The 11272-nt window shown below is 42.5% G+C and overlaps 1 protein-coding gene across 6 annotated transcripts in view; it reads right to left on the bottom strand.

The window, feature by feature from the left end:
* Positions 1-11039, bottom strand: part of mul1 (mitochondrial E3 ubiquitin protein ligase 1) — a 36310-nt gene extending 25271 nt beyond the window's left edge. For 5 of the 6 annotated variants that reach the window (XM_069710950.1, XM_069710947.1, XM_069710949.1 and 2 more), the window contains exons 1-5: positions 10932-11039; positions 8977-9119; positions 8781-8868; positions 8504-8624; positions 6695-7427 (exon numbers count right to left, since the gene is read on the bottom strand). In XM_069710950.1, the coding sequence (XP_069567051.1) occupies positions 6698-7427; positions 8504-8624; positions 8781-8868; positions 8977-9096 (1059 nt within the window). In that variant the 5' untranslated portion in view covers positions 9097-9119; positions 10932-11039 and the 3' untranslated portion in view covers positions 6695-6697. Of the gene's footprint in view, positions 1-4565; positions 7428-8503; positions 8625-8780; positions 8869-8976; positions 9120-10931 lie in introns of those variants that run through there. The other variant, XM_069710946.1, reaches the window with a different exon arrangement.
* Between the last annotated feature and the right edge of the window lie 233 nt (positions 11040-11272).

Genomic DNA, 11272 nt, shown 5'->3' on the forward strand with positions numbered 1-11272 from the left:
GATTGAAGAAGACGGAGATTTGAAAAAAAAGAAAAAAAGGCTGAACGAATGAGAACTGGAGGTAAGAGAGGAGGCCAGATAACGAACGGCTCATTACTGGGTCGCTAATAACCATCTTCATCCCGGTTTCGCAGAGTTCCAGATAGTGCGGAGAGCTTTGAGCGGCGTTCACCCCCCAAAAAAACCCCCACAGATTTCTGTTTATCGTCTTTATTAAAGTGTGCTGTGATATTACGAAGCGTTAATTCTCCCAACACACACACACACGGACGAGTACCTAAAAAAACAACTTTTAACCACGCACTGTTGCTAAGCTACTGGTGTTTAAAAGTGTCGTTTGAACTGATATAATATCCTTTCAATTAAAGTCCTGTAAATAGTGAAGTATAACGTATCGTCTGCAGTGAGAAGATGATTACATTAACAACCCTAAGCTCACATTTTATTTTGGATTCGGGTTGGAAACCGTCAAATCGCTAATTTAGCTCCACTCAGATGTCCGTCGTGTTTTTGTTTTTGTTCTCCCCCCCTGGCTCAGGTCTGTTAACGGTGACATCTTCGGCGTCTCTTACATTCCTGCTTCCTAAACTCCTCTGGATGAGGAACGAGAGGCCGATCATTTAATCCGGGCCGCTGCCTCGCGGCAGAGGACGTAAGTAGCGCGCGGGACGGAGATAAATGTACCGTCCGGCTTAAAAAAAAAAGAAGAAGCGCGGTCCCGAGGAAAGGGCCGCGGGTCGCGCCGTAAACGACCGTTGCCTCAACTTTTTTGGGGGATCGCCGGAGTGGAGAGGATGATCGCCAGTTGCCGTGGCAACCGCCCGCGTGTTTTATACAGTTCCGTCTGAAGTGCCGCGCGGCAAACGACGTCGATTTTGATCAGTCCTGTTTTATTTATTTCAGGTTCGCACGCCCGACAGTTTGTCAGACTCCATTTCAAAGTTATTAAATACTGCAAATGAACCTTCAGTGTTTTTGAGGGGCATCGTAATAACCAGTTTTATGATTGCATATATATATATATATATATATATATATATATATGTATATGTCACTTCAAAGTAAATGCAATCAGGAGAGAAAGGCAAAATAAATCTGATTTAAAAACTGAAGAAATGTAAACTTGAGGCGTTGCCAGGCAGAAAATGTGGGGAAGAAAAGCAGGAAATGACACGCGGGGAAACCTGGGACACCGCTGACAGCCCATAATATGCACCCTCGACTACCCGACTATCAGCTCGTCGTCCCAGTGGCACGGGTTTAAATTTTTTAAAATGAAGGAACGGGAAGTAGAATACAAACGAATGACGGGATTTCAACACGGAAAACCTTCTTCCCGGAGGCGAGTGAGCAGAGGAAGCCTCTCATGCGGGAGGGCGGTTAACGAGCCGCGAGGCTTTTAGAGTTCGTCATGTCGTCGCAGCATCTGCGCACCGAGAACGTGGGATCAGAACCGTATTCCTCACATTAAAGATAAGACCCCCTGATACTCGGCGTCGAACGAGGTGCAGCCACGGTCTAAGTGCACCGAAAGAAAAAGCCAATCCACCTGCTGCGAGGGTTAACAGCATTATTCAGATAAAAGCAAAGAATAAGTGAAGTGATTCGAGTGCGCTACTTTCCACTAAGACGCTCTTAACTGCCAATTCCCCTCATCCTGCAGTACAAAGGAACTTTTATAAGCTTTGAGTGCAGCGGAAAATATAAAGCAATATGAGAGAATTAGACAGGATCAGGACTTTGATCGGTATAAGCTGCCTCTCAAGTCATTATTTATTTTTTTATTAATTGTAATGAATTCAATTAAACGTGCTAAAGAGCTGTGATATGTGTTTAAATTAGCACGTTTTCACCAAAACGAGTCGATTCTTCCATCGTCCAATCTACGATTCATTCAAGATACGACGGCGGTTTCCGTGCTTGTTGGGAGCTACTCTCATCATCGTCTTCATCTTAGCCTTTTGGAAATGGTTGTTATTTTTGAGAATGTAAATTGTGAATCGGCGCCGACTGTTGTACGTGCAGGGAAATGCGATCTCATTTAAATTGCAAATGTAATTAATGTGAGGGGGTAAAGCAAACAACAACAAAAAAGAAAGAGGAAAAAAAACGGCGGATGGTAAACATCTCACCGCCGACCATTGAGATCGCGCGCACCTCTCACGGTTGCGGTTCTTGCGCAATACTCACGCGGCATTTAAATTCATTACTCTTAAGTGGGGAATAATAGAGGGAATGTCTTTGATGGTTCGCTCGCTGTCAGAGCAGTGACAGCTCCTGCTGCTGCTAAAAGCACTGCAGGACGAGACTGAAGGGTTTCCATGGTGTCGGTCCAGAGCTGCTGCTTTCATGTTGGCAGCACAATGAGAAAAGAGTGGTTTGTTAATGCGCGACTATTGGACGGACAAGTAATGTTTTCACAAGTGGGATCTTTTGGTTTCATTGCTTGATTTCTAGCCGCACTTAAAAAAAAAAAAAAAAAAAAAGAAAAAGAAGAAGGAAGTCTGAGCGTTGAGTCTGAGTGTATGGGCGCCAAAGACTTGAAAGTAAAAGCTTCTGTCACTCAACACCGAAGTACATCCGACAGTACGAACTGGAGGCCGAGATGGGAAAAGGTTCCCGCGTTAACGACTGTTGAGCGTTCGTGTCACCTTTCAGGTACAATTATTAGTTCCATAGGGGTCTGAGCTTTCAGAGATTCTCAGACAGATGCTGTGTTTGAATGGGGTCGTGTTCAACGGGTTCCCCGTCTATTATGTTGGATGTTCATCCTCTGGGGACCATGAATGGCCGAATCAAATTTCACAGCAATCCATTTTTGGTCTGAACCAAAAATTTCGAACCCCTTGTTGGTCCCACAGGAAAAGCTGGAGGATCATCAAAGTCATTAAGATTTTTTCCTCTGAGGACCATGAATGACTGAACCAACAATCAAGCCCAATGATTGTAAATATATATTGTATATATAGAAATATAGAAATTTTAACCTCCTGGTGGTGCTACATGAAAAGTCAGAGGATCACCAAACTGATTAGGGATTCATCCTCTGGGGACTGTGAATGACTTAACCAAATTTAACAGCAGTCCAACTTTATAATCGTTAAGATATTTTAGTCTGAATCTAAATTGTTTATCTCCTGGTGTTGCTACAGGAAAAGTCAGATGATTATCAAAGTAATTAGGATTTATCTGTTGGGGACCATGAATGACTGGGCCAAAGTTCACAGCAATCTAACCCAATAATAGTGAAGATATTTCAGTCTGAACCAAAATATTTTACCTCCTAGTGTTGCTTCAGGAAAGATCGAAGGATCAAACAAAGTCATTAGAAATCATTCTCTGGGGACCATTAATCTCTGAACCATATATCACAGCAATCCAACCCAATACTATTAAATACGCTTTAGTCTGAAGTCAAATTTGTACTCTACCGTTGGTGCTACAGGAAAAGTTGGAGGATCATGAAAGTCATTAGTGGTCCTCCTCTGGGAACCATGAATGAATGAATGAACCAAATTTTATAGCAATCCAACCCAATAACTGTAAAGATATTTTAGCTGAAACTAGAAAATTGTACCTCCTGGTGGTGCTACAGGAAAAGTCAGAGGAACACCCACGTCATTAGGATTCATCCTCTGGGGACCATGAATGCCTGAAACTAATTTTACAGCAATCTAGCTCAATACTGGTAAACATATTTAAGTCTGAACCAACAATTTTAACCTGCTGGTAGTGCTACAAGAAAAACCTAAGGATCACCAAACTGATTGGGATTCATCCTCTGGGGACCATGAATGACTAGGCCAAAGTTCACAGCAACCCAAGCCAATAATAAAGATATGTCAGTCTGGACCGAAGTTGTGGTCTGAGAGAAAAATAATGGACAGAGCTACAATGCCGTCACTGCAGAATTACACCCTGAGCATGTCTAAAAACATGTAGATGTAAAGAATAACGCTGTAATAAAAAAAAATGTAAAACATAAACGAGGAAAAAGGAGCGGCAGAAATATTTATAGGTAAAAGTGCTGTCAATAAATCCAGCAGGAAAAGAGTGCAGAGTGTTCCTCCGGCTTGATTATACTCTATATCTGACATTTAGCCCGGGCTCCTTCAGAGACCAACCAGCATCAGCTCAGTCCCGGAAAATAGAAACAGTATCTGTGGGCCAGCTGCTGAATACTAATGTAATGATAATGCCAAAGTCCCAGTGGTAAATAATAAGCCTGAGGTTTCATGGCACAAAGAGGGATTTTTTTTTTTTTTGATAATAGAGAATCATTTGGAAACACACGGGTCATTCTTCCGTGCTCAAACCACCTTGAGACGACCTCCTCCGGAGCCGCATACGCCTCCCCGCTGGCTTAACGGTGAATCGTGCCCAAGCATTTTTTTTTTTCTGCCGCTTCTGGTCCGTCTCAAAACATGCGGCCAGCGATTTTTACGAACGTATAATAGGCAAAATGATGTTGTTGTTTTTTTTTTTATACCTCGCCAGCAGCGTTAAAATGAAAACATTTTGTTCGATAACTGACTCATTTGATGCCGCAGAAAAGAAAAGCCAAGTATTTTACTGCTGTTTAATTCACATTGAAAAAACAAACAAACACGTTTTGCCCTGAAATGTTCAATTTTGTGGTGAAGCGACAGACACAGCAGGGGTTAAAAGCAGCTCGCTTTGCACGGCATCAACACGTGGCAGTACATTTTAATGTCTATTCACGGTCTCGAGCCCGGACCGCCGATCGTCCTCGAAGGCCGACACCACCATCTCCTGGCAGAAAGGATCTCCCACCCTTCACCACGCAGCCTCAAACTTTACGTTCCCACTGTCACTCGATGAATATGCAAATTACCAAAGTTTTCTATCAGCGGTCACGCGCAGCAAAGTGAAGGTAAGAACAAACAGCACATCGTGCTCCTTCCCTTCCAGGACAAAGACGAGACGGCCGTCCAATTATCCGCCCGCCGGCCCCACTTTGCCGTTCGTGAGTCGCGGCCTCAGCCGAACCGAGATCTCACCGACGATCAACCGCAAGACACGAGACGGAGTAAAGTTCAGACGTGTTGTCGAATCAACAGTAAGTAACCAAAACTCATAAAAACCCATCTTATAAACCCTTTCGAAGGATTTTGGACATGTTTTCCATTTTAAAGTCTCAGCTTTCACCTGCCCACACGCTGCAGATGGAGAATATCTGCCGGCTACAATTTGGTACGATTCACCTCTTTTCTTTGTATTTTTATTACATTTTTTTTTTTTTTGTACAAAGTTTCTCACAAATAAACATAACAAACTGAAACCAAAGCAAAACTGCATCTTCATCCTCCTCCTCTGTTGTTTATCACAGGCCGACCGTGTACAGAACATGACGGGGAGACTTTCAGAGTAAATTAGGTTTGTACTCATTAAACTGTTGAGGCTTAATTTGAAGTTTAATAACTTCCAATTCAAGTTTAATGTCTTCCAATGAAAGGGGCCAAATCTGAGCAGCAACAATAGTGATGCTTTAAAAGTTTGTGAATCTTAAAAAAAAAATAATTAACTGGGTCATTTGTTTTGTCGAGGAAAACGATCCCATGTCACTTATTTGTGTGCTTTTAATATTTGGCCGTGATCCTTTGTGCGGTCTAAAAATGGTTTTGGCCTGTTTTGCTCCATCTGGACCAGAACAGCTTATCAAAATCATCACCATCATCATCATCATCATCAATGTAACATTGAATTCTGAATTATTCCAGCAGATTGCAAAAAGCAAAATGTGAGGACATCTGACTGTGAAGTGGATCTCCAGAGGAAGTAGGTCACAACGACCCGAAAGCACACGAGTTATTCCGCCAGACAAAGATGATTACACTTTGTGTTTTTGAATAGATGTGAAAGAGCTGACCTTAAAACCAATAAAAAAATATCTAAAAATGTTGTGAAAAGAGCAGTTCATGTGAAGAAACCCGCAGAAATAACTTCAAGCTGTTGTGCACGGCCGATCAACATTCAGCAGTTGCACACCAGATACCGAAAGCAAACATGCTTCTGCCGCTCATAGATATTTAATGATGGATCATTTTCCTCAATAAATAAATGACCAAGTGGGATATTTTGGTCTCCTTTGTTTAATTGGGTTCTCTTTATCTGCTTTAATGACTTCGAGACAAAATCTGATGATGTTTCAGGTCATATTTATGCAGAAAAAAAAAAAAAAGAAGCCCGCTACGAATCGGTGAACGTGTCTAAAACCTAAACGATATTCTCACTGAACGATCACAAATGTTTCTGTTGTGTCTGTTTCGTCGGCGTAAACGATGCGTTGCGTTCTTCCTCGTAAAACGCTCCCAACTTCCCGAGACCGATTGTCGGCGGGAAGATTTGCTTGACGGATATTTTTGCGAGCACGAAGACGTCGTGCTTTCTCCCTCGAGAAGGCGGAACAAATGACATTTTCCTCAATCAAGATAAATTACGGCTTCCAAATTGGATTTGAACATTTGATTGGAAATGCAATTACATCGTGATTCAGCGCAGGAGTTACTGTTCATCGGTACGAGTGAAGGCACACACACACAAAAAAAACAACAACAAAAAAAAAAAAAGTTCTCTCTCTCTCTCTCTCTCTCTCTCTCTCTTTTTCTTCCAGGCGGGTTTGACTGGAAAAAAACAAACAAACAAAAACAACAACAACAACAACAACAACAACCTGTTAGCTGTTGTACAGCGGCACCACCCGGTCGATCGTCGCCCTGCAGATGGGACACTTCTTGGGCTCGGGCAGCGCGTCGTGGCACTGGGCGCAGGCGCACACGTGGCCGCACTCCAGGAAGACGCAGGAGCGCTCGCGGCTCAGGCACACGGTGCAGCTGGTGGACGACACGCTGCTCTCCGCGATGTTCAGCTCCCGCATGCGCTGCCTCTGCTGCTCCTTGAACTCCTCCAGCATGCTGCGCTCCTTCCTGCCCCGCCGGTGGTGCGCGTACCGCCGCCACAGGATGAAGAGGAGCGTGGAGCAGGCGGTGACGCCGAACGCCACGGCGAGGATCCTCCACAGCCGGACGCTGTTGCCCTGCCGCCGGAGCAGGGCGTCGTAGTCCAGCCGGGTCAGGAAGTAGCAGAACCCCTGCTTGGGAGGCTGCAGCTTGATCAGGTTGTTGTCGAGCACCAGCTCGCCGACGCCGGTGACGCTGTCGCCCACGCGCAGCATCTCCTCCGTCTCGTGGATGCCCTTGGGGCGCTCGCCGCTGATGAAGTGGCCGATGACGTTGGACAGGGACTGGACGGTGGGGTGGAAGTTCTCGTAGGTGGTCTCCAGGTCCAGCTCGGACGCGTCCAGCGGACGCATGACGCGGACGGCGGCGGCGATGTCCTCGTCGTGGGACCCGAGGGAAAACGGGACCGTGTTGGTGCGCTGGTGGATGACTTTCTCCGTGCTGTTCCTGCTCAGAGACGTCAGTTAGCGCCGCAAGCATTTTAATTACCGATTAATCTGCAGATGATCTCATAATCGCGCGGTTGACAGTGAAAAAAAACGACAACAAACACCCATCGAAGTTTCTCAGTTTCCAAAATAAGCTCTTCAAATTTCTTATTTTGGCGGACTAAGAATTCAAAACTCATTTTTAAATGTTAAAACGTGGAGAAAAACCCGAAAGTCACGCGACACTTTTGGGCATTTTTTGTTTTTCCCTTTGGTTAATCGATTCATAATTTCATCTCGCATCCTGTCACTTTAAAAAGTCTCGTTCATTTTTGCACGCAAAAACGAAGTCAACGTGTGTTAAATGTGTTGTTAAATAATAGTTTTCATGTTATTAAAATGGACTAAAAAGACGTTCGGGGAAAACAAACTTGACAAATCGTGCTTTTCCCCTCAGCGGCTGCGGAGGCATGCGACGCGTTTGACGCGTTGCCTGTGATTGGATTTACGGCAGCGGTGTCCCTTTTGCCCCGATAAATGTTTCATGGCTCCTTTAACGAGTCGGGCTGCAGAACAAAACTGCGCGTTTGCCTTTATGGCTGTTATGAGAGGTGAGCAGGAAATACGCCGATGTCAGGAAGTGTTCAGATTCTCTTCGGTCGTGTGCGTCACCATCTGCTCGGCTTTTAATACAACGCTGACGCTACTGCTTTACGTAATGAAATCTGCTCTTTTGACAGCAGTATTCGGTCTAATAAGTATGACAACATTGGCGCACCATAATGAAACCAAAACATATAAATATCTCCCAGTTGGTGTCTGATTTTTTTTCTCAAAGGAGAAATGATCAGATATGTTTACCGGAGCAGACAAAAAAAAACCCACAGTTAATTCCAGATGAGCTACCAAAACATTACATTTTGTTGTCATTCGTTTCCCATTATTTTTATGAAGCAATATTATTTCTCCATGTAAACCTCTCCCCGCGCCGCGCATTGTAAATCTTCATAAAATAACAATAACTGCCATTTAAGATTCACCCGTGTTTAATAAATATGAAGAAAAGCATCACTTGAAATCCTCCGACTGGCTTACCAGAGGTGAGTGGTGCGATTCCACACCATCTTCTCCTCCTTCAGCGTCAGCCTCTCGATGACGCCTTTGCAGTTGTCGACAAACTGGCTGCTCAGCGTTTCCTTCACAGACCTCACCACACCTGCAGGAAAACGACAGGTAAAACACACCGTGGAAAGCTCAGCTCACGATTGTCGACGTGAACAAATGAAATGCTAAAAGGCGGAATTTTCCTGCCGGTAAATACAGTGAAAATGTAGTTCACGATAACAGTGACTTTATTTAGGCTTCAACCAACCTTCTATGACTGCGTACGGGACGCATCGTCCAGGCGTCTCAGACAGGAGGTTTTTCAAATCCTGGTTGATGGAGACTTTCTTAGCTTCCTGTGGAAACAATATTTACAGTTAAAAAAAAAACACACACACACACAACGACAAGGCTATAAAATTTGCACACACTCCTGACATTTATATGAGAGATAGAGATAGGACCTTTAATCTGGAGACCGTCGTCGCTCTGCTCCTGTAAATGGAGTAAAACATGGCCGTCAGAGCTGAGCTGGTGGCCAAAACCACGATCTGAGCGGTGGAGGGTTTCCCGCCGGACTCCATCCTGCGATCTGCAGGATTCAGGGCTGATGGGAGAGAGAGAGAGAGAAAAGAGATGACGAGATTAATGAGTTATATGTCACGTAACGCTGTCGGTCAAAATCACGTTCTCTGCTACTAAAAAAAAAAACAACAACAAAAAAAACTGTGGTGGAAAGTAATTCAGTTCGTTTACACAAGAGCTGTATTCAAGTACGAGTGTTTTCATTTTCTGTTACTTTCTCCTGCTGCTTTATAATATTTCAGCTCTCTACTAAATTTATTTCAGAATTAGTCACACGTTAAGATTTTACATTAAAATCGTGATCATCCAATAAAATAAGATAAAACTAAAAGTAAGAAAGATTTAACTACTCAATAGTGGACTGCAACTAACAATTACTTAAATTTTATATATATATATGTTTTTTTTTTAATTTTTATTAGTTTGCTCAAAATATTTTCTTAAATGCTCCAAAAAAAAAATGTCCATCAAAATAGCCCAAAATGAAATTTTCAAATGGCGTTTTTTTTCTTCAAGCAGCAGTCCAAAACACAAAGATACTGAGTTTATAAAAAAAACAAACAAACAAAAAAAAACCCCACTTAAAACGCAGCATATCTTCACAAGCCAAAGCATAAAAGGAAATTTGCATCTGTCAGTTTTCTCCACATCAGATTAGCTGCCAGTTAATTTATTCGTCAATCTGGTGACTCACGAGTCATTTCAGTTCAAATTCAAATGTCTTGTTTTTTTCGACCAAAAGTTCAAACGAAATGAGTTTATAATGATATCAAGCTGAAAAAAAAAAGAAAAAAGAAGCAGTCTTCTCATTGGAGCAGCTGGAACCAGCTATATTTAGGAATTTTCCACTATTTTTACCTGATTTTTTGGGGGGTTTATATTGCTTTTCCATTTTGTCCTGCCGCCTTTTACGTTCGAATGAACTTCTATCCAAATAAACTCCTCGTCTTGAACAGTGAGGCTGTTAACAGATCAGCCAAACTGAAACACGCACGCGTGCATGTCAAGAGAGAAATATGTTTTGGCAGCGTATCACTATTTAAGTTTTAAAATTTGCACAACATCAGTTTATAAATCCTGCATTAACTTCTCAGCAGTATATCAAACAGTAAACAACATTGTACTTTGAAAAGAGGCAAATTCAGCAAGATGAGTTTTTTTTTTTTTTACCTTTGCTGATATTTCTCTTGTACTTAATAAAACATTCATATATACTCTGTTTTTAGTCTTATAGTTAAAGTTGTATTAAGTACAAGAGAGATATCAGATTCCTGCGTGTAACAAGAGTATTTTTTTAATTTTAATTTTTTTTAAATTAATCTTCCACCAATGCACAACACTTTCATGACAGGTGAGCATAAAGACTGAGCTGGCTCTTAATAAAAAAATAAAAATAAAAAAAAGAGTCGCTTGTTAAATCAGCTGCAATGATGATATTAACGTCACTATGACGTCATTAGTTGCCAGGAAAAAAGGAAGTCAGTTTCAGTTAAACACACACTTACTCCACAAAAACACCATGCAAGGTGATAATAATAGCCTCTGTCGGTACATATCCTTTTAGTGGTGTTTTTTTTTTTTTTTTTAAGTGAGAAAAAAAACAACAACAACACCTTTCGTTTCTGACACTTCCTTAACTGAGCTTGCTAACTTAGCTTAGCAAAATTAGCCGTTTTTTTTTTTTTCGCTCACGAAGGAAATAACGACGCGGCCTCGTGTGTCGAAAACACTTCTTACGGAAGAAACGTCACCGGAAAACAGCTCGTGCGGACTACCAGACCTGTATTATTATTTTTATTAATTTTTTTACACTCGTCCTCCTTTGTCAACAAACCTTCCAACAGCAGCCGCGTCTCCTCACCGCAACACAAACGCTTTCATGGGACGGCGACGTTGCAGTTCTCCTTCTCTGCCGGCAGGGGGCGCCGCAGAGCCGCTAACTCAGCTGTTCGTCGACAGCAGCATTAAACTGAGGCTGCAGCTCAATATTGATCCGACGACGTGCACCTTTTAAATACAAACGCTGACGTTACTGCTTCACGTAAGATCTGAAAGAAGTCTACTCTGGTGTAGACGCGTGATTTTGAAAAACAGTATTCAGTTTTATAAGTGTAAAAAAAATAAAATATTGGGCACCGTAATGAAAGGAAAAAAAAATATCAAATTAAATTATCT

The sequence above is a fragment of the Brachyistius frenatus genome, unplaced genomic scaffold (assembly GCF_029030835.1).
Source record: "Brachyistius frenatus isolate BFR_SWC_R1_liver_20210118 unplaced genomic scaffold, ASM2903083v1 Contig_95, whole genome shotgun sequence".
In the NCBI taxonomy this organism is placed as follows: domain Eukaryota; kingdom Metazoa; phylum Chordata; class Actinopteri; family Embiotocidae; genus Brachyistius; species Brachyistius frenatus.